The sequence below is a fragment of the Oryctolagus cuniculus genome, chromosome 6, assembly GCF_964237555.1.
Source record: "Oryctolagus cuniculus chromosome 6, mOryCun1.1, whole genome shotgun sequence".
NCBI lineage: Eukaryota > Metazoa > Chordata > Mammalia > Lagomorpha > Leporidae > Oryctolagus > Oryctolagus cuniculus.
This window is the reverse complement of record NC_091437.1, coordinates 348,432-370,750: the sequence shown is the minus strand read 5'-3', so window position 1 is coordinate 370,750 and position 22,319 is coordinate 348,432. Positions and strand designations below refer to the sequence as shown.

At 62.8% G+C, this 22,319-nt stretch overlaps 1 protein-coding gene across 3 annotated transcripts in view; it reads right to left on the bottom strand.

Moving 5' to 3' along the window:
• Positions 1-22,319, bottom strand: part of OBSCN (obscurin, cytoskeletal calmodulin and titin-interacting RhoGEF) — a 116,631-nt gene that overhangs the window by 65,963 nt on the left and 28,349 nt on the right. For all 3 annotated transcript variants that reach the window (XM_070075938.1, XM_070075939.1, XM_070075940.1), the window contains 25 exons: positions 19,280-19,555; positions 17,509-17,784; positions 14,892-15,167; positions 13,714-13,992; positions 13,372-13,638; positions 13,013-13,282; positions 12,434-12,700; positions 11,822-12,088; positions 11,533-11,645; positions 11,293-11,446; positions 10,984-11,145; positions 10,794-10,898; positions 9,832-10,098; positions 9,384-9,653; positions 9,038-9,304; positions 8,696-8,962; positions 8,351-8,617; positions 7,307-7,579; positions 6,519-6,785; positions 6,163-6,429; positions 3,410-3,682; positions 2,863-3,129; positions 2,176-2,442; positions 1,810-2,073; positions 1,254-1,517 (listed from right to left, as the gene is read on the bottom strand). In XM_070075938.1, coding sequence (XP_069932039.1) covers positions 1,254-1,517; positions 1,810-2,073; positions 2,176-2,442; positions 2,863-3,129; positions 3,410-3,682; positions 6,163-6,429; positions 6,519-6,785; positions 7,307-7,579; positions 8,351-8,617; positions 8,696-8,962; positions 9,038-9,304; positions 9,384-9,653; positions 9,832-10,098; positions 10,794-10,898; positions 10,984-11,145; positions 11,293-11,446; positions 11,533-11,645; positions 11,822-12,088; positions 12,434-12,700; positions 13,013-13,282; positions 13,372-13,638; positions 13,714-13,992; positions 14,892-15,167; positions 17,509-17,784; positions 19,280-19,555 — 6,192 coding nt within the window. The remainder of the gene's footprint in view (positions 1-1,253; positions 1,518-1,809; positions 2,074-2,175; positions 2,443-2,862; positions 3,130-3,409; positions 3,683-6,162; positions 6,430-6,518; positions 6,786-7,306; positions 7,580-8,350; positions 8,618-8,695; positions 8,963-9,037; positions 9,305-9,383; positions 9,654-9,831; positions 10,099-10,793; positions 10,899-10,983; positions 11,146-11,292; positions 11,447-11,532; positions 11,646-11,821; positions 12,089-12,433; positions 12,701-13,012; positions 13,283-13,371; positions 13,639-13,713; positions 13,993-14,891; positions 15,168-17,508; positions 17,785-19,279; positions 19,556-22,319) is intronic.

Here is a 22,319-nt window from a genome sequence, read left to right as displayed (position 1 = left end):
GCCTCACCTCCACATGATGTGCTCACCTCCACACCCTCACCTCCACATGACATGCTCACCTCCCACACCCTCACTCCCCACAACACCCTCACCTCCACACGATGTGCTCACCTCCACACCCTCACCTCCACATGACGTGCTCACCTCCACCTCCTTTACCTCCATACAACACCCTCAACTCCAACACCCTCACCTCTAACACAACTCCCTCACCTCCAACACCCTCACCTCTAACACAACTCCCTCACCTTCAATACCCTTACCTCCAACTCCTTCACCTCCACACAACACCTTCACCTCTGCGCAACACCCTCACTCCCCACAAGGCCTCACCTCCACATGACATGCCCACTTCTCACATGATGTATTCACTTCTCACAAGGCCTCACCTCCACACGACGTGATCACCTCCACACCCTCACCTCCAACACCCTCACCTCCACACAACACCCTCACCTCCACGATATGCTCACCTCTCCACATGATGCATTCACTTCCCACAAGGCCTCACCTCCAATGCCCTCACCTCCTCACAACACCCTTACCTTCACACCCTCACCTCCACACCACACCCTCACCTCTCACATGATGCATTCACTTCCCACAAGGCCTCACCTCCACACAACACCCTCACCTCCACACCCTCACCTCCAACACCCTCACCTCCACATGATATGCTCACCTCTCCACATGATGCATTCACTTCCCACAAGGCCTCACATCCACACAATGCCCTCACATCCACACAACGCCCTCACTGCCCACAAGGCCCTCACCCCAGGTGACATTTTGACTTCTCACAACAACCTGACCTCCACACGACACCCTGATCTCCCACAAATCCCTTACTCCCACACAACACAAACCTCCACATGACGCCCTCACCTCCTGCAGTGACCTCACCTCCCTGCTTCCAGCGACGCCCACACAGGCTCCGCCTTTCCCCACAAAGTCTCTGCTCTGCAGCCTCTTCTCAGCCTCCTTCCCTCCCCCTCCCCCTGCTGTGCACCCCGAGGACCTGTAGCTGCAGTTTCTGTAGGGTTTTGTTTCCCCACACCCTGGACACCTGACTGCAACCCCACGGGGTTGGGAAGGGCCTGTGCTCTATGCTTCCCAGCTCCGAGACGGGTCTCTGCAGATGGCGTGAGACACGCACGCTGAAGGCACAGACATGAGAGCAGGAAGGGCCACAGCACAGAAAGGCTGGGCAGAGGCCACTGCAGAACGCACAGACACAGGCCACAGGGCATTACCTGTGACGGACAGCGTGGCCGAGGTCCTCTCCTGCCCGCACACACACACGTACTCCCCGGCGTCCTCCACGGCCAGGCCACGGATGTGCAGCTCACACACGGCCCCCTCCTGCCTCAGGCTGTGTCTGTCCCCGTCTCTGAGGGTCTCAGACCCCTTCCTCCACTCCACAGGGGACGCCTTGCTCAGCTCACACCGCAGCGTGGCCGTGGACCCTTCAGTGGCCTCCTTGTTCCTCAGTTTCTCTATGAACTGGGCAGGCAGGGCTGGGGAGGATCAGACGGACAGAGAATGTCAGATTCCCTGGAGCACTCTTAGGGACAGCATGTTACAAGACTAAGTACAAGATGTGGCATCCAACAGCCCCCCTCTCAGCACGGGGGGCTGGCTCCTGCCACTGGCACCTCCTGGCTCTTACAGCAGCCCAGGAAGTTGGAGGGGATTCCACAGAGGGAAGGGAGGAGAGAGGCACAGAGGCAGGGGAACATGGGAAGAAAAGATGTGGTTGCACCAAGCCAGCACCACAGAACACAGAGCTGCGTGGCCATAGGGCATTACCCTTGACAGTGAGCGTGGCCGAGGTCCTCTCCTGCCCGCACACACACGAGTACTCTCCAGCGTCTGCCACCTTCAGGCCACGGATGTGCAGCTCACACACGGCCCCCTCCTGCCTCAGGCTGTGTCTGTCCCCGTCTCTGAGGGTCTCAGACCCCTTCCTCCACTCCACAGGGGACGCCTTGCTCAGCTCACACCGCAGCGTGGCCGTGGCCCCTTCTGTGGCCTCCTTGTTCCTCAGCTTCCCTACGAACTGGGCAGGCAGAGCTGTGGCCGGGTGAGACAGACAGAGAGCACGGCTTTCACTCTCCACCTCTGCCAGGCAGGACCCCAAGGGGCCATGGGGGCAGGGCCGCGAGGGCGGCTTACCCTTCACGGTGAGGGTGGCTGAGGTCATCTGGTCTCCGAAGGAGCAGGAGAACTGCCCACTGTCCTGGGGCTGCAGGTCACGAACCACCAGCTCCAGCACAGCGCCCTCTTGGCGCAGGCCATACTTGCTGCTGGGCCTCAGGACCTGGTCTCCCCGGCGCCACTCCACAGGTGTGGCCACAGCTGACAGCACACAGCGCAGCGTGGCGGCGCCACCCTCAGCCACCTCCAGGTCCCTCAGCGCCTCCTGGAACCGCACTGGCCGAGCTGCAGATAGGCACAGGGCTGTACCTGAGGCCCCTTCTACGCCAGGGGCGGCGGCGGGGGCTGTGAGACCCAGGGAAGGGCAGGGGAGAGGCCTGCGGGGCGACAGCAAGGCGAGCCCAGCACCAGAGAAGGTCTGTGCTCGGCCAGGGACCCGGGGAGAGAGGATCAGGGTGCAGGAGGGCGCGGAGCAGGCCCTGTGTGTGTCTGCCTGCTGCCCTGGGAGAGGGGTTGGGCAAAGTCCCACTTCACAACTGAGGAAAAAGGCAAGAGACTGCCGGCCACACATGGGGCCATGAGCTGAAGTCAGGGTTGGGGAGCCCCAGTGCAGGTAGAGTGCAGGTGCCCACGCTCCTGGGGGCAGCCCTCTGTTCCCGCCCACACCTGCCTGGGCGAGGACGGCCGCAGACGCCCAGTGCTCACCGTGGACCCTGACGATGGAGCTGCTGGAGGCGCCCCCGGCTTCACACTTGTAACGGCCACCGTCCTGCAGGGCAGCGCCCACGATGGTCAGCTGGGCCCGGCGGCCCTCGTAGCTCAGCTGGCACCGAGCAGATGGCCGCAGGGTCTTCCCATCCTTGGTCCAGCGCACGGGGCTGACAGGTGCCCTGGTCTCACAGAGGAGGGTCAGGTCCTCACCCTCAGTGACTGTGGTATCCGTGAGCTCCTGGGAGAAGACACTCGGCTTCTCTGGGGGGCAAAGGGAGAAGCAGGGGGGCTGCTGCTCATGAGCCCCTGGCCCAGGCCAGTGTTTGCCCACTGCCCACGCATTCTGTATGCCCACGAGAGAGGGGTTCACGCTGAAAGAGCCTCATCCAGCCTCCAAGTTCACCTCCCTGGGCCTGGAACCCCCAGTGCACAGGCAGGCAGTCACGCCTTCTCCATGCGCCCTGAACTCCTCGCTGCTGTCTGGGCTGCCAGGGGGCCTCCCTGAGCCACACACACCACCTGGCACTCCCACCAGACCCACCAGTGACCCGCAGGGCAGCCGAGGTCCTCTGGTCACCCGCCTCGAAGTAGACAGTGCCCGAGTCCTTGAGTGCCAGCTGCCGCATGGTGAGCACGTGGTAGCCCCCGGGCTGGGCCTCCATCTCGTTGAGCTCGTTGGCCTGCAGGGGCGTCTTGTCCAGGAACCAGTGTACCGGCTCGTAGTCGGCAGGGGAGATGCGGCAGCAGAAGGTGGCTGAGGAGCCCTCCTGCACCTCGGCGTCCTCCAGGCCCTCCGTAATGAGCACCCTGCGGGCTGCAGGGCAGACAGCGCATCAGGGCCACGGCTGCCCGGCTTGGGACGGCTCAGCCTGGCAGCAAGCGGCGGCGAGGGCAACTGGGGCGAGCAAGCAGGTGGGAGCTCACTACCTCTGTCTCAGTCTCTGTGTCTTTGTCTCTGTCTCTCTGTGTCTGTCTCTGTCTCTGTCTCTCTGTGTCTGTGTCTCTGTCTTTCTATGTATCTGTCTATGTCTCTGTGTCTGTCTCTCTCTTTGTCTGTTTTTGTGCCTGACTCTTGGTCTCTCTGTCTCTGTATCTGTCTCTCTCATCCTTTCTCTGGCTCTTTTTCTGTCCCCGTCTCTAAGTCTCTATCTATGCTTCTCTCTCATTATGCCTCTGTCTGTCTCTCTCTGCCTCTCAAGTATTTTCTAAAAAAGCTGGTGCTGTGGCATAGCAGGTAAAGCTGCCTCCTGCGGTGCTGGCATCCCATGTAGGTGCCAGTTTGAGTCCCAGCTGCTCCTCTTCTGATCCAGCTCCCTGCTGATGCACCTGGGAAAATGCTTGGGCCCCTGCAACCTCATGGGAGACCTGGATGACGCTCATGGCTCCTGGCTTTGGCCTGGCCCAGTCCTAGCCTAGCACCCATTTGGGGAGTGAACCAGTGGATGAAAGACCTCTAAGTTTCAAATAAATGAATAAATCTTTAAAGAGAGAGGAAGAAAACAGCAGGTGGGCCAGCGCTAAATGGTCCTAGGTCAGATCCTGAGCCACTTCCTGTTTCCACCTCTGCAACCCTTCTGTGATGCTCCATATGCAAATCCGCAGCCCACAGGCCACCTGGGTGCAGTGTGACAGCTGATGCCCTCTGCTGTCCCCTCCTACTGGACTGTGCTTCCCAACACGCCGTGCCAGCCACCAATACCGCGTGTGACGCTCACTCGCGTACCAACAGAAGCCTGGAGAATAGTCACGGCCACCCCTCCTGGCCCCTGCCAGGCCCCCCCAGCTCCCGGGGGCACCACCTCCCCCTCGGCCTCAGCAGCCCCAGACAGGAGCGATTCCTTCAGTTCCTCCAGGGAGACTTGACAAGAGGGGCTGGAGGTTCCCCACGCAAGGAAGGCACCCGCAGACACAGCAGACGCCACAAAGGTGACAGAGCAGCCACCACTCGAGACCCAAATCAGGCGCTGGGGGTGGGGGTGGGGGGAGTCGTGAATTCCCGAAGGCAGATGTGTCTGCCGTGAGTCAGGGACAGTAAAAGACTAGGAAGAACCTAGGAGCAAGCTGAATTCAGACCCTGTGCTCCCGTGGCCGGTGGGTCTAAAGCCCAGGGCCAGAGGACCGCAGCCACCATGCCGGAGTGGGTTCCAGCGAGCACAAGACTGGTGTGGCCTGGCGACCAGCCGGCGGACATCTGTGTGCTCTGAGTTTGCAAGGTCACCTCCCGTCACGCTGACTCAGCCCTGTCCGATTCACCGAGTGCCAGTTTCACAGGCTGATACCTTCACGATGCTACAAACACTTCCCTGGGCTCGCTGAGCCAGGAGGGAAAACTAGAGTGAGGCTTCCTGTCCACCCAGGCCCCTCGCGTCCACAAGGGATGGGGCCAGGACCCCTGGAGATGCCGAACCCCATGGCGCTCCTGGCTGCCACAGGAAAGGAGCTGCATTGCACAGAATCTGTGGACACGCCTCCACGCATGCACACACCCCCACACACGCACACGCACCTACACGCATGTAAGTCTCCTGCAGCTACTCCTGACAACACAGAAGCTGTGTCAGTAGCTGTCACACTGTCTGCTGGTGCTCAGCTCCATAACTTTTTCAGAACTCTGCAGTTACGGCTGTGGAGCCCGAGGAGGCACTGACAACAGAGGAGCCTCCGAGAAGTTAATGGGACATTCGTGCCATGGAAAATGCACACAACAAAAGACCCACAGCTGGGTTTTTACATTTTTTGCACGAAATCCATTTTCCTATGAAGTCTCTGAAGTCCCCCCAACCTACTTCTGCTGACCGCCGAGCCCTCTGAGCTGTCAGCTGCTACTCCCTGGACCAGACCCCAGGAGAGACCTCCAGCACGCTCGGCCCGGGACTGCTACAGGACTCCAGAGTGGGCAAAGCCCCAGGAGCTGCAGGAGCACCCTGTGGTGCTGGCTCTGTGCCGCTCATCTGCAGAGCAGCTGGAACCACGGCCCTCAGCCTTCGTCCTGGGTGCAAATTGCCACCCAACAGTGACGACGAAAAGCCCTGCACGTCATCATCATCATCGCCCAAACGTGGGTTCTCCCCGGGAGCACCCGAGGTCTCCTGGCCACCAGCACATCGGGGTCAGGGAGCCCCCATCATGTGTGCACACAGAGATTACGCCAGTCTGGCGCAAGCCTGCACGGCAGGGAAATGCATGCCTGGACCAACCAGGGCCGTCAGCCAGTTCCCAGAAGGCAGCTGGGGAGAGCTGGGCTCGCCCGAGCCTCCAGGGGCACCTCTGAGGGAGCCCACGCCTGCGCCTCACCTTGCACCAGCAGCCGTGCCTGGGTCTGGGCCTGGCCGATGTCGCAGACGTAGGTGTCACTGTCTGCCCTCTCCAGGGTGCTGATGGTGAGCCTCAGGGTGAGGCCCTCCTGGCTGGGCGCGTGCTTCCCTGAGGCCCGTAGCTCCATGAGGCCCTTGCGCCAGGTCACCTGGGCGGCCGGGCTTTCTGTCCTGCAGGTGAACACGGCCGTGCCCTGCTCCTCCACCTGCAGGTCAGCCAGCTCCTCGGTGAACCGGTTTGCCTTCTCTGGGGCAGCGAGGTGGAGACCGGATGTGAGCTCGAGCCCCATGCCGGCCCTCCCCCGCCCGCCTGCAACACGGGGCCTCGGCACTGACCTTCCACGCGCAGGCTGGCAGTGCTCTTGGCAGCTTCCGTCTCACAGGTGTACACACCGGAATCCTTGACCTGGGCCCCCCGGATGACCAGCATGGCCCTGGTACCCTCATTGAGGACGTCATATTTCTGGCTCTTGCGAATGGCCTTCCCGTCCTTCAGCCAGCGCACTGAGCTGCCGGCGCGGGCAAGCTCGCAGCTCAGCACCACGTCCTCCCCCAGCACTGCCCGCTGGTCCTCCAGGGGCTTGGTGATAGCCACCGGCCGCTCTGAAGGGAGCAGAGACGACTACCTGTAGGCCTTGCCACAGCCCCAGCCCCAGCCATGGCCCCACCACCACCCAGCCAGGGCCAGGGCAAGGAGAGGTACTTGGCAGTGTTTGTCCTTGAGAGACTGGGACCACAGGCCCTACCACCCCAGGCTCCGGGATCTCAGGGCCCCAAGACACCAGATGCCTGCTCTCACAAAGGCACCAGTGGATGGCGGGGGTTAGGGGTGGAGGGCTAAGACCAAGAAGTCTCAGGCTCTCTGCTTCTTCAGAGTCGGTTCAACTCCAAGTGAGGCTGTGGCTGGTGCCTCAGCGACAGCGACATCACAGCTGAGTGCAGCCAGACTGGCTGGGCAGGTGGGAGCTAGCACATGGAGCAGCTGCACAGAGGTCTGAAGCGGCTCATCCCCCAGGTGCCAGGACGGCCCGGCAGGCAGTTCCAGCCTCCACTGCTTGCAGAAGGGGAGCCGACGAGGGGTCCCAGCCCGTGGCAGCAAGTCCCTTGATGCTTATGGTACCCACCTCTGATGATGAGCGAGGCCTTGGAGGTGAGGCCCCGCACCGAGAAGACCACCTCCCCGGCATCACTGGGCTTGGCCTCCTGGACCACCAAGGTGTATCTGCGGCCCTGGCGCGTGGCCTGGAAGCGGCCGGAGGTGCCCACCGTCTTCCCGCCAACTGTCCACACAGCTGAGTCCTCGGCGCTCTCATGGGACAGGACACACTCGAAGCTGCAGCTGTCTCCAGCCAGCACCTCCACGGATTTCAGCCTCTTGGTGATGCCCACAAGCAGATCTGTGAGCCATGGGGGACACATGGGTTACATTGGCCGCGCGACTGCCCCACAGCACCTACACCAGCAGCAGCCCTGTCCAGGGGCCAGGGTGGGAAAGACCATCCACCCCAGCCCCAGCCCGATGGCAGCTCCACACTGCCACATGCACTGTCGGCCTGGAGTCTGGATGACCAACAGCTGTGAGCTCAATCAGGGTGGCTGAGAACTCAAGGACCGCCTACCATGGCCACTGGCTCACAACATAGGATGGACAGGGCAGACAGGAGCCTGGATGGAGGAGACCGTGTCGAGGGTGAGTCCAGCTCTGACCCACTGTGCTGGCCCCCTCACAGGGTGGCGGGGCCGTGTGCCAAACATGCTCTGGGGACCGACAGCAGGGCCACCAATGGTGGAGCCAGCACAGCAGGTGCACAGGGGAGGCCAGGTGGCCGCCCAGCAGGTGAGGGAGCCTTGGTTCCAAGGCATGTTCCAGGGGGTGGGGCTGGGTATGACAGCCAGGTGACCCTGCGGGGGCCTTCGTGACGTCCCCAACCCCTTCACCACCAGGCTCTGCACCCCGCCCCCTTGCCTCTGACATCCTGAGGCATAGACCACCGTCTCCAGCCCACAGGGACCACCGGCACCAGCCACAGTGGCTGCAGCCTTGGTTCCTGCCTGCACCCGGGCCCCACAGGGTTGCTGCAGGAGGCTCCCCGACCCATCCCCCCAGTCTCAGGCAGTGGAGTGGGCTGCCTAGGACAGAAGAGGAAGGCCACGCCCCGGGCACCTACCGTGCACACTGACCCGGGCCCGGGTCTCCTCGGTGCCCACCCGGCAGGTGTACAGGCCAGCATCCTCACGGCTCAGGTCTCGCACCACGAGCCCACGCATGCACGCTGTGTGCAGGAAGTCACACTTATCACCGGGCACCAGCTCCATGCCATCTTTGCACCACACCACGCTGGCCTCTGGGCTGGAGACCTCACACTTCAGGGTCAGCGTGCCACGCTCCTCCACCGACACGTCGTCCAGCGCCTTCAGGAACACCACTGGCTTCCCTGGGGGCACAGCCGGGGCCAGTGAGGAGCCTGCACATCACTGGATGGGAGGGGCCCACAGACCCTGGGATGGCTTACCTTTGACCTCCAGGCGGGCAGAGGCCGACACCTTGGGGGAGGCGGCGCGCACGGTGCCGGCATCGGCTGGCTGCACGGTCTTCATCACCAGCGTATGCCGCCGGCCCTCGTGGCTGATCTCATGGAAGCTGTCACTGTACAGGGGCGTCCCGTTGAGCGACCACTCGACCTCCTCGTCCTCATGCGACAGCTCCAGCGAGAAGCAGGCCCGGCCCCCTTCGGTAGCCACGGCATCCTGCAGTGGCTGCGTCACAGTCACCTCCCGCACTGCGAGGGGCACAATAGGGCCTCAGCACCGTTGCCCCCGAGACCCTCCCGGGGGCCCTGCCTCCTCCTCCCTACCTTCCACAGTGACCACAGCGTCGCTCTGGGCACTGCCCGCCTGGCACCGGTAGACGCCGGCGTCAGCAGGTGTAAGCCGCAGGACGCGCAGCTCTGCCATCTGGCCCTCCAGCCTCATCTTGAACTTGTGGGACGGAGCCAGGGGCGTGTCCTCCTTGTACCACTGCACGGCCTTGGGGGGCGGCCTGAAGTCACAGGACAGCACCACCGACTGCCCCTCACGGCCCGCCTTGGGCTCCAGCGGCCGCACGAGCACCACAGGGACGTCTGCAGAATGGAGGGACAAGGCTGCAGCCACAGGAAGCCCCACCCCCACCCCATCCACCTGCAGCAGCCTTGTACTCACCCGAGACCACGAGGTGGGCGGAGGAGCGGGCCTTGCCGATGGTGAAGTGCACAGGCCCCGTCATGGTGGAGTAGGTGCGGTGCAGAGTCAGCCGGTGCACAGTGCCCTCCTGCTCCAGCCCCACGTCCGCCCCAGCCTGCAGCACTGTCTTGCCCAGCAGCCACTTGGGTGGTCGCACCGAGGGGATAGAGGTCTCGCACTCAAACCAGGCTGGGGCGGGCTCCATCACCGTGACGTCCTGCAGTTCCCGCACGATGCTGATGGATTGCTCTGCAGAGGAGGGGCGGTCATGGGGGTCCCCTCCTTGGGCTCCAGGCCCCTGTCTGCAAACAAACCCTCTCCCAGCCACTCCTGAGCTAACACCTGCCCCTGGCCAGCCCGTCACGCACAGCTGCCCCCAAGAGTGCCAGGGAGCTTGCCGGAGACCCCTCCCGTGCACACCCCACACCTTCCACAAAGAACTGGGCGCTGGTCTGCACGTCGCCAGCGTCGCAGGTGTAGGTGTCCTCGTCCTCGGGCTGCACGTCCCGGATGACCAGCTTGCGGTAGACCCCGTCGCTGACCATGTCGTACTTCGCCCCGGGATGCAGCTCCACACTGCCCTTGAACCACCGCACCTGTGCACTGGCCCGGGACAGCTGGCACTCGAGCACACCGCGGTGCCTCTCCATGGCAATCTTGTCCCGCAGAGGGCGCACCAGGGTCACCGGCAGCTCTGCAGGTGGCACGGTGGGGTCAGGGCCCAGGGCTGGGGGCCCCAGCCAGCCATACGGGACAGCAGCTGGTTAGATCAGTGTCCCCCACAGCTGTCTTCAGCAATGACCAACAAGGATGGCTTGCTTAGCCGCTGCGCTGGCCTCCAACCAGCTGTCCCCTCTCCCACACAGCCCTCCCCCACCCAACGCCGCCACACACATCTGTCCACAGACCCCTCGCCGACCGGCCAGGGCAGAGCACCCCAGCAGCTGGCCACACACTCCTCGTCTCCAGGAGAGAGGACTCTGCCATCTGCTCCTAACGAGGGGGCACACCGGGGACCACAGCCCAGCTTCCCACAGGGAGGAGACAGGCTCCCTCCAGAAACCACCCCCCCACGACCCCGGCACCGCCAGAAACACCCCATGACCCCGGCACCACCAGAAACACCCCCATGACCCTGGCACCGCCAGAAACACCCCTATGACCCCAGCACCACCAGAAACCCCCCATGACCCCGGCACGGCCAGAACCCCCCCCATTACCACGGCACCACCAGAAACCCCCCATGACCCCGGCACGGCCAGAACCCCCCCCCATTACCATGGCACCGCCAGAAACGCCCCCATGACCCCGGCACTGCCAGAAACCCCCCCCCATGACCCTGGCACCGCCAGAAACCCCCCACGACCCCGGCACCGCCAGGCCCCGTACCTTTCACTCGGAGCTGGGCTCGAGACTCGGCTCCTTCTGCCACAAACTTGATTTCCCCTGCGTCACCCACCAGCACTTTCCGGTAAATGAGGGTATGTGTCCTCCCTGGGGACACAGTGTAAAGCTAAGTGTCTACCAGGGGAGGGGCAGCCCCCACCCCTCACCCCGCCCCTCGCCCCGCCGCCCTTACCTTCTTGGCGGATGCGCAGGTTGTCACTGGGCCGCAGCTTAGTGCCCTCCCGGAACCACTGGCCGGCCACCTCGTCGTGGGAGACCTCGCAGGAGAAGGTGGCACCCTCTTTCTCCATGACCTCCACGTCCTCCAGGGGCCGCAGGAGCTGGATGTCGCGGCCTGGGGTGGAGACAGGGGGCCTGCTACGCCTGGCCTGTCTGCAGAGCGCTGTGAAGCCTGAGCCAGGGCGGCCAGGATCCGGCTGGGGGCACTGGGGTGATGAGGCCCTCAAGCCCCCCGCTACCCAGCCACCTGCCCTGCTCTCACCTTGCACCGTCAGGGAGGCGGAGGTCTGAGCATCTCGAGCATCACACACGTACATGCCCTGGTCCCCGGGCTCAACGCGGAAGAGGGTGAGGCTCCTGCAGGCGCCCTGGGCTGTGATGCCCACAGTCCTGCCCGCCCGCACCTCCACGCCATCCTGGAGGTCACAAGGCCCGGTCAGGTCCCAGCGGGGCCAGCCGGGTGAGAGGCAGGGGACAGAGGGGACCGTGAGGGCAGAGGCACCTTCAGCCAGCGCACGGCGACGTTGGGTCGCGACAGCTCACACTCCAGGGTGACCTTGCCCTTCTCTGTGGCCACGACGTCCTGCAGCGGGCGGCGGAAGTGCACCGGCAGCTCTGGGGAGATGGGCAAGGACGTGTGGGGAGAAGCAGGGCTCAGGGCGCCTTCCAGGCGGGGACAAGGGAGAGGCACAGCCAGCTCTGGGAAGGAGCCCCCCGCAGGCTCCACCGCCCCCACCACCCCCCTGGGCCACTGGGGGACAGGACAGGCACTGCAGCCCTCAGCAACGCACCAGTGACGACGAGCTGAGCCGAGGTGTGCACGCCCTCTGCCCTGAAGGCCACCAGGCCACTGTCCTGCGGCCGCAGCTCCGACAACGTGAGGGTGTGAGTGGGGCCATGCACGGTCAGGTGGCAGGTGGGTCCCGGCTGCAGGCGCAGGCCATCCCTGGTCCAGCTGCCCTCCACATTGGCGTGTGAGAGCTCCACCTGCATGGTGGCCGTGCCCTGCTCCCGCACCTCCACCGCCTGCAGGCCACGCACCAGCCGCACCTGACGCACTGCACACACGTGATGGGGGAGGGGTGAGCCTGCAGAGCCCCACCCCCTGCAGATAGCACACACACACACAGTGGGGGAGGGTGAGCCTGCAGACCTCCGCCATCTGCACACAGTGAGGGAGGGGTGAGCCTGCAGAGCCCCGCCCCCTGCACACAGTGAGGGAGGGGTGAGCCTGCAGAGCCCCGCCCCCTGCACACAGTGAGGGAGGGGTGAGCCTACAGAGCCCCGCCCCACAGGCCCTCCCTGCATGTGCACCACCCTAACCCCTCCTCAGCCCCCTCCCTGCTAACTCTCCAGGGAGCCCTTCCCCCAATCCCGAGGCCAGGACCCCTGCCCAGACTCACTCTCCACGCTGAGCTTGGCCTGCGTTTTGTCATCAGGTGTCTCGCAGCCAAAGAAGCCGCGGTCTTCAAACCCCACGCTGTGCAGGACCAGGCGGTGGCGCACTCCATCGGCGTGGATCTCCACGTTCTCACCAGGCACCAGGGCCACCGCGTTCCGCGTCCACTTCACCTCCGGCCACGGTCGCGTCAGCTCCACCTCCAGCGTCACCGAGGTCCGCTCCTCCACCGTCTGAGGCTCCAGCTTCTTCCTGAACAGCACTGGGGCCTCTGGGGCAAGGGGAGAGGCAGGATCACCCACGGGACTCCAGCCCAAACCCACGGCACCAGCTCCTGCACCCGCACAAGCTCCCAGCCACAGGCACTGGCTGTGGAATGAAATCTAGGCTCTGGCATTTCTGCCTCTCTGGGTGGCTCTTCACCATGGCCACCTGCTGTCCACTACAGAGGAGCCCAGCCCCTCCAGCCCACCAAGGACCATGAGGTCATCTACGCCAGCAGGACACGGGCAGGCACTGGCAAGGACTACCCCGGACTCGGCCAAACCAGGGTGTGCCCCAAGGGCCGGGGCCTCTTGCTCACCGCGAACCCGCAGGGTGGCCGAGGTGGACGCGCCCTCCGCCTTGGCAGAGATCTGGCCCGCATCGTCCAGGGCCAGGCAGGAGATGGTCAGGCTGTGGCCAGCGCCACTCCGGGAAATGAGCACCTTCTCGCCCGGCTGCAGCTCGGCACCGTCACGGTACCAGGTGACTGCCGCATCCTCCGGGGACACCACACACTGGAAGGTGGCCTCGCGGCCCTCCTCGGCAACCACAGCGCTCAGCCCGGACGTGAACTTGACCACACGGGGCACTGTGGGTAGGCGGGCAGGTAGGCTTGAGTAGAGCGGGAAGGGGCCCAGGACAGGCAGTGCCCGCCCTGCCCTGCGCCTCTGTGCCTACCGTGAACTGACAGGTGTGTGCTGGTGCGGTCGTCACGGGTCTCACACACATACTCGCCTGCGTCCTCAGCACGCAACCCCAAGACAGTGAGCATACGCAGAGGGCCCGTGGCCTCCATCTGGAAGCGCCGGCCAGGCCGCAGTTGTATGTCCCCGCAGCGCCATGCCACTGGGGCCTGGGGCACACTCAGCTCACAGGCCAGCGTCACAGAGCCGCCCAGCTCCCCACTCACAGGCTCCAGCGGCCGGAGAAACATGGCGGCCACCTCTGTGGGCAGGGCAGGCTTCAGTGGGCTGCGGCCCCATACCCACCACCGCCCCCCGTCCCCACACCTGTGCTCACCTTGCACCTGCACGGCGAAGTCCTCCCCCCTGTCACCTGCGCGGCAGCTGTAGACGGCACTGTCCAGCACCTGGGCACCACGCACCGTCAGGGTGTGGGTGTCCCCCTGGCTGGCTGTCACATGCCGCTGGCTGCGGCGAATCTCCACACCGTCCTTGAGCCAGCTCACGGTAGCCGCGGACGGCGTGGCCAGCGTGGCCACTAAGACGATGTCCTCATGCTCTTTGACCACCACAGGCTCCCTGCGGCCCCGGCTCCCAGCGGCTCCGGGCTCCGGCTCTGGGGGAGGAGAGCAGCTGACAGCAGGGCCCTGAGTATGCTGGGCGAGGCTGGGGCTCTGGGGCAGGTGAGTTCGTGGGAGCAGGGATCCAGGTGTGCTGGGCGGGGCTACCTACAGGCAGAAGGCCCACCTATGCCCACACTGGGCCACGGCACTCAGCCCCCAAGAACCCGCCTTGGACTGCAGGCCTGAGGGCCCCAGCTGTGGTCCCACCAGGAGTGGACAGCCCTGCCCCAGGGATGCATGGCCAGCACTGGACACAGAGGAAGAGCAGCAGCAGACACTGAGGGGGCTGGGTGCAGGCTGTGGGAGGTCAGGGTCAGACCCAGGCGGTGGGCACAGGGGCTGCTGGGAGACAGTGCGTCAGGCTTCCCAAGGGTCTGCTGGGGGACCATCGTGCCAGCCCTGCAGGTGTGTGAGTAGAGAGGACACTGAACAGGGCAGCCCAGGAGGAGGAGCTGAGGGCAGGGGCACACGAGCCTGGCAGGACACGGCCCAGTGGAATTCTGAGCAGGGGCTGTCCCACAGCCCACCTCAGAACAGTAGGTTGTCGGGACTCGATGGCCGGAGGAAGGGATCCCAGGCCCACACAGGCCAAGTTCCCTCTCCGGCTGCTGCTACAGGGAGGAGGGCTGGGGGACAGCTGCAATGTTCACTGGCACCAGCCCGGCATGGCCTGTCCCACAGGCCCAGGCCACAGAGACGCCCCCGCCGGAGGGACCCTCTGCTGAGGATTCTCCCTGCAGGTACCAGAACGAGACAGCAGCAGTGGCCACATGAGCTGCAGACTCTGGGGCCAGCCAGGCCAGGAGCCCAGGGCACGGGGAGCCTTGCAGGGAGCTCGCGTCCAGTGAGAGGACTAGGCACTGACCCCCGACTGCCCAACCAGGGCAAATACCTGCAACATTCAGGCGGAAGGAGACCCGCTGGCCCCCGGCCTCGCAGCTGTACTCCCCGGCGTCCGCCTGGCCCGCCTGCTGCACCACCAGCCGCCGTGTGCAGCCCGCGGCCTCCACGCGCACCTTCGAGCTCGAGCTCAGCTTCTTCCCGTCCTTGTACCACGTCACCTGCGTCTGGGCCTGGGCCACCTCACAGCTCAGCGTGGCGCTGGCCCCCGCCTCGGCCTGGACCTGGCTGAGCGCCGGCTGCTCCTTGGCAAACACCACCTTGGGCTCTGGGGACAGACGGGGAGGACACACGGGGTCAGACACTGTGCAGGTCAGGAAGGCAGCACTACACAAATGGGGCCCGGAGTGAGGCTGGGGCTCAGGCCCTCCCAGGCCCTGCCTGTGCCGTGTGGCCTGCAGCAGCCCTGGGGCTCTGAGCGTGAGCACCACACCTGTGGACACCCCACCGCTGAACATGGCTGCTCCAGGCTGGGGCAGACGGTGTCCTTGTGTACCTGCGCCAGGGAGGGCTGAGGTTGGGAGCAGGTGCAGCTGCCCTCACTGGCAATGCCAGACTCTCACTTGGAACGGGCAGCTGCTGCAACGAGTGGGGAAGCTTGAACTTGCCGTGGCCTCTGGGCGCCCATCCTGATCCACACGCTGGAGTCCCTCCTGCTGACTGTGGTCGGCAACTTGCTCCTGTGTGGTTTCACTCCCCAGGTTCCCCTTCCACACTCCGGTTTGACAAGGCAGGTACCCGCTTGACTTCCCCACATGGTTTGTCTTACCACCCCTTCTCTCAATGCCCTTCCTCCCCAGCTAACCTGGCACCAGGGAAAACAAGGGGCAAGAGACCTTGCCTGTTCAGAGAGCTGCCTCTGAGCTGGCTGTTGCCTGCTTCGGAAAATATCTCGAGCCCTCCCTAGCCCTCCCTACCTGCCTGTGGGGTGCCAGGAGCACCTCCCTTGCAGCTCAGCCCCTCCTGTGGCTGCAACAGTGTTTCCCATCTCTCCTGCAAAGCCTGCAGCCAGCCGTCACCATCACCAGCTCTCCTGAGCTTCCCTAAGCCGTGTGTTAGTCTTCTGCCACCTGCCGTTGCCAGTGGGTGAAGAAGAGTTTCTCCTGGTTTCTCTGGGGTAACCCTCAGCGGATCTCACGTGAGCGTCCGTCAAGCTGTCTGTGATTCCAGCCTGGGTTTTTCGTGTTTTGCATCTCATGTGTTTCCCTGCTCCTCCAACACTGGGCAGTGCTGGCTGTTTGTGGTCGCAGCAGAGTTCCTCCAAGGGGCCCCTGCCCTTGCGACGTGAGCCAATTGTCCTACACCACCATTTGGTGAATCAAGGGGTCCGCCAAGCCGCTGGTCCAGCAGGCACGCCTGGAGTTGGGGTGCCGCCCTTGGGGACATACTGTTCTCTCCCTCAGTCTTCTCATCAAGCCTCCTGCACATGCCACTCAGCCCGTGTTAAATCCACCTGGCACTGCAGTGTCATCCCCACCTGGTGAGGCGCTGAACTCTGGCTCCGGACACGTGTCTCTCAACGTTGTTAAGAGGCTACTGCCCAGTTCAAACCTGCCTGTTCAGCTTTTGATCTTGGTGCACATTAGCTACACACAGCAGGCAGAGGAACAAGCCGCCTCTCCAAGGTGCTGTGAGCGGCACAGTTTATGAGCAGAGCCCGGGGCTGTGAGATCTGCCACATCTTCAATAGGCTCTAGGAGAGCAGGGGCGCCCACCCCGTCGTGTGCGAGTTCTGATACTGCTTTCCAGGGATGCAGCAATGCCAAGCGTACGTGCATGAAAATTGACCTGTTCTCAGCCAGTAACACCTTGGATGCAGCCACACCAGTGTGCCTACTCCGTGCACCGCCACAGCCACAGCTCCCCGGCAGCGCCAACACACAGGCCAACCTGAGCCACAACCCCTCTGAGACGGACACAAACACTGGCACAGAGCAACGCTGGCTCAGCGCTCTCCCGCTCGACCACCCACACATAAGTCACAAGGGTGAAGGAACGCCCACCTGCCAGCCGCTGCCCCTGTACCGAGTGTGCTGGTGCAGCCTGATCTGCCGCGCCTTTCCATTTTCAACACATCCAATCAAACCGCAGGGGAAACTGAGATGCTGTCACAACTCAACATTAAGTGGCAACGCACCCAAGAGCAGGGAGTCCAGGCCCGCACCTGCGAGCCCAGCACCACCCTCAGGTGCTATGACAAGCAGTACAACCAGAGGCTCCAGTACACCTGCTCGTCCCCGTTCAGTCCCAGGAGGCCCTCAAGCATGACAGCAGGACAAAGACCGCTCATCCTGGGCCCATGGATTCGTACTTCCCTGAGGGGAGCCACAGATGTGCCATAGGGCCACACGTGAGCTGCCGATCTCCCACGCGAGCCGCAGAGCCAAGTCACAAAGGCAGAGAATGGGAGAATAGAGCTGTGACAGGGACAGAGCCCCGTGCCTCCTGAACACACAGGGCTCAGACGCTGCCCAGTAAGCACCGGAGCCTGGGCAGACCTAGGGGACAGGAGCCCTGGGGGAAGTCTAACAGAGTGCACCACTGACCACCAGGGCCAACAGCCTGGAATACTCAACAAATACATTGACTTAGTGTCCCCAACGACGAACCTGCGACGTCCAGGCGGAAGGAGACCCGCTGGCCCCTGGCCTCGCAGCTGTACTCCCCGGCGTCCGCCTGGCCCGCCTGCTGCACCACCAGCCGCCGTGTGCAGCCCGCGGCCTCCACGCGCACCTTCGAGCTCGAGCTCAGCTTCTTCCCGTCCTTGTACCACGTCACCTGCGTCTGGGCCTGGGCCACCTCGCAGCTCAGCGTGGCGCTGGCCCCCGCCTCGGCCTGGACCTGGCTGAGCGCCGGCTGCCCCTTGGCAAACACCACCTTGGGCTCTGAAAGAGGCAGCAGCACATGGTCAGAGCCCACACCTGGCCTGCACATCTCTAGGGCCTGGTGGTTACTCCAACCCCAGCAACGGCCAAGGCAGTGATGGGGATGCTACGGCAGTGATGGGGACACTTAGGGCCCCAGGAAAGGAAAGGAAAACACACAGGATGTGGCTCTCTAGACACCCTGCGGCAAGGGGAGCCTCGGGACAGGGCAGACACGCTCAATGGAATACAACGTCGTCCATCTGCTTTGTGTGCCAGACAACTCCAATACCTGCTTCCTGACTGGTTCGTGGAGCATGCCTCATTAGCAGACACTTATCAGTTCCCTGGCTGCTCATTAGCCCTGCCTCTGACTGGCTATTATTCTGGCCTCCTGATTGGTTGCTATTCTGCCCCTCTCCCGATTGGCTAACTCGGTGCTCCCTTTTCAGAAAGAGGCCAATCAGAGACGGCCACTTTGTGTCTAAAAGGGCCAGAACTTGCAAGCTTCTCCAGCAACTCCCCCTCTGGAGTCCCCTCCTGACGGCTGGGGCAGGAGCTTCCCTGCTTTCAGTACGTAGCACTCTGCGCACTGTCCAGTCCGCGTGGAAAAGCTTCAACGTGAGACATGACAGACATCTCCCTCACTGTCCTGCAACAGCAGGACTGCCCGTGACTAAGGAGCACTGCCCGAGAGGCACGGAGCCCCACCCCAGGCTCAACACAGCTGTGTGGGCTGCAGTGGTGGATGCGGAGGCTGAGATGCAGCCACGCTCCAAGCTCCAAGCCCCCAGGTCAACTTTGAGGTTCGCTGCCACAGATGCTGCCCCAGCCCACAAGACCACAGCAACCAGGTCCAGCGCTCTGGGGACGGGACCCTTCCCTGCCTCAGTCCTCCCGGGGCTCCCACGACTCGTCTGCCCTCAGCCTCCCACCATGCAGGGGCCACAGACACCGGCCTCACACTGAACAGATGGGGCTAGGACACCAGCCTCACACTGATCACACAGCACCTGGACAAGGCCTCACACTGATCACACAGCGCCTGGACGCTGGCCTCACACTGACCCAGTGTCTGCTGGGGGAAGCTGGCAGCAGAACCCACTGGGGCGCTGCTAGCGGTTCCTGGGCAATCTGCTTCTTTCTCATCCATGCTTCCACAAACTTTCTGAAGCCGCCTCAGGAACTGGAGGTGCGCACGTGTGCCAGGGTGAGACAACTGGTCAGCCCAAAGCCACAGGAGAAGGCCCAGCCAGAGCGGCCAACGCCACGGGAGAGCAGGCAGGCTCCGGCCAGGGACTCGGGACGTGCGGCTGTCGGGTACCCGTGGGACGTATGCAGGGTCACACACTCAGCCCCTCTGCCCAACTTCACACATTTCCCTTCCAGCTTCCTGTGCCCAACCACAGGCAAGACACTGGAGAAGCAAGGATGGGAAACTTAAGAGCGACAGCAAGTGACAAAGCTCTGGCCGGTCCCACCACCATGCCACCCAGCTTAGCAGCTTAGCACGCACCTGCGACGTCCAGGCGGAAGGAGACCCGCTGGCCCCCGGCCTCGCAGCTGTACTCCCCGGCGTCCGCCTGGCCCGCCTGCTGCACCACCAGCCGCCGTGTGCAGCCCGCGGCCTCCACGCGCACCTTCGAGCTCGAGCTCAGCTTCTTCCCGTCCTTGTACCACGTCACCTGCGTCTGGGCCTGGGCCACCTCGCAGCTCAGCGTGGCGCTGGCCCCCGCCTCGGCCTGGACCTGGCTGAGCGCCGGCTGCCCCTTGGCAAACACCACCTTGGGCTCTGGGGACAGACGGGGAGGACACACGGGGTCAGACACCGTGCAGGTCAGAAAGGCAGCACTGCACAAATGGGGCCCGGAGTGAGGCTGGGGCTCAGGCCCTCCCAGGCCCTGCCTGCGCCGTGTGGCCTGCAGCAGCCCTGGGGCTCTGAGCACAAGCACCACACCTGTGGACACCCCACCGCTGAACATGGCTGCTCCAGGCTGGGGCAGACGGTGTCCTTGTGCACCTGCGCCAGGGAGGGCTGAGGTCGGGAGCAGGTGCAGCCACCCTCACTGGCATTGCCAGACTCTCATTGGGACAGCCAGCTTACCCAGTCAGTGCCTGTTTGGCTTCCTAGTGCCCATCTGATCTGCATGTTGCCCCTGCTGAGTCTCGCTGGGCACCTGCTCCCCTGCCATCTCAGCATGCACGTCTTTTCCATGACCGGACTTGGTGTCCTTTCCCCGTCTAAGCTCTTTGTCCTTCCCTGTCCCTGCGTGTTGTGTTCTTGGATTCCCTTCGCTGCGCAGCTTCCTCTTAGGCCCGTGTGAGTCCTCTCATGCACAGACATTCCTTTCCCGCTTTCCTGAGGGCACTGGCCACGTGCCGTGCCTCGGGGAGCCTAGTGTTCTGTCCACCACAGCATGGTGAGTCTCAATTTTTGTGTTGTGTTCATCCCTGTGTGCCTCCTGGGTTTTTCTTTGCCCATGGATGTCCTCTGTGACACAAGCCCAGTGTCCTCGTGTCCACAGACTGCCCCTGAAAACCCCATCCTTTTCTACTTCTTGCTTAGACGCCAGGAGAAGAGCAAAAGGAGAAAAAGGTGGTAACTTGTACACATGCACAGGTGTGTGTCTAGGCCCACCATCCCCTCCTATATCTCAGAATCTCCCACACCAAGACCCTGTTGTCATCACATCTCCATGGTGACAGGGGTCTGCACCTCCCACACTGAGACCCTGGTCCTATCCCTGTGTTTCCATGGTGACAGGGGTCTGCACCTCCCACACTGAGACCCTGTTCCTGTCCCTGTGTCTCCATGGTAACAGGGGTCTGCACCTCCCACACTGAGACGCCATCCTCATCTGTGTCTCCATGGTAACAGGGGTCTGCACCTCCCACACTGAGACCCTGTCCCTGTGTCTCCATGGTAACAGGGGTCTGCACCTCCCACACGGAGACCCTGTCCCTGTCCCTGTGTCCCCATGGTAACAGGGGTCTTCATGTCCCACACTGAGACCCCATCCTTGTCACTGTGTCTTCACGATGGGGCTGCAGGGTTCATGCTTGCTCTGTGCTGCCTTTGGAACCTGCTTCTATCAAAGGCTGTTGTGCAGATTTTTGAATTGTCTCACAACATACAGGAAGCCCTCCCTCCAGGCTCAGACCTCTTTTACACTTGGAGTCAGAAGTGATCATCTTGGCGCTAGCTACTGGGAAGCTTGCTGCATTTCATCTTCTGAGGCTGGCCTTTGGCTGAGTTGTTAAGATGCTCACAGTCCACTCAGCTCCCTGGGTTTGAGACCCAGTTCCTCCTCCAGGCTCCAGATTCCTTCAGGGTGCACCCCGGCCGCAGCAGGTGATGGTTCAAGCAATTGGGTTCCTGCCACTCACATGGGACACCTATATCGAGTTCCTGATTCCTGGCTCCAGCACTGGTCAATAATACAGGCACTTGGGGAGTAGACCACTGGATGGGGAGGGGTGGTTAGCTCACGTGCCCTCCCCCTCAGCCCCTTCTTTCTATCCTTCTCCATCTCTCTAATAAGCGAACACAACTTCAGAAACCTGGCCACGCCCCTCCTGTCCAAGAAACTTCTGCTTATCAGCCGGCCCCATGCTAGCCTTGCCCACAGCAACACGCAGTCCAACACTCACTCCCCACCACCTGCAAGGCCAAGTCCACCTCTCCTGGCCTCTGCCACCCTCCTCACAACGTCTGCTGTTCTTCCCCACTCAGGGCTTCCCAGGTCCCTCCCCTGTGTCCAGTGTCCACCTGTGACTCTGCACTGTTCATCACACGGAGGAAGAGCCCCTGGCAGGAAGCAGCACGAGCCTTTATCACACTGACTGGTCTTGCAACCCGGACAGCAGCCCAGGCACAGCACTAACCCCCAGGCATGGGGGAACACAGGCCGCTGGTATTCCCTGACTTTGCCCTCACTGCCCATCATCTGTCCACCTTGATTTACATCCTTCTGCTTCCTGTCAGCACTCAGTGATTCGTGTGCCATGCCTGCCTTTTGTCCTCTAGAAGAATCCCCAAGGACACGGAACCACTGTTTTCCAGGGCATCTGGCCCACATAGCAGACTGCTGTTGACTATGGGGATCGTCCACTTACAGGTTACAGGAAGACTTAAGGTTCCCATGCCCTACCTCAGCTTTTGTACAATTTACTAGGAATTGGCCAAATTGTCACAGTTTCTCAAATTCATCAGCACAAAGTATTTTGTTGCATTCTCTCAAAATATTTCACAGAGACAGAGTGGGATTTTCACAGTCTGGACACCCATGGCCCAGTACCTGTGACCCAACTGCAAACTGCTATGGGGGCACTGGTCACCAGGACATGCCATGGAGCCACACACACACTAGCCACTGGGGCATTCCACAGAGCCACACACACTGGCCACTGGGCCACAACACACAGCCACACGCACTAGCCACTGGGGCATTCCACAGAGCCACACATATACTAGCCACTGGGGCATTCCATGGAGCCACACGCACTGGCCACTGGAACACACCACAGAGCTACATGCATTGGCCACCAGGACGTGC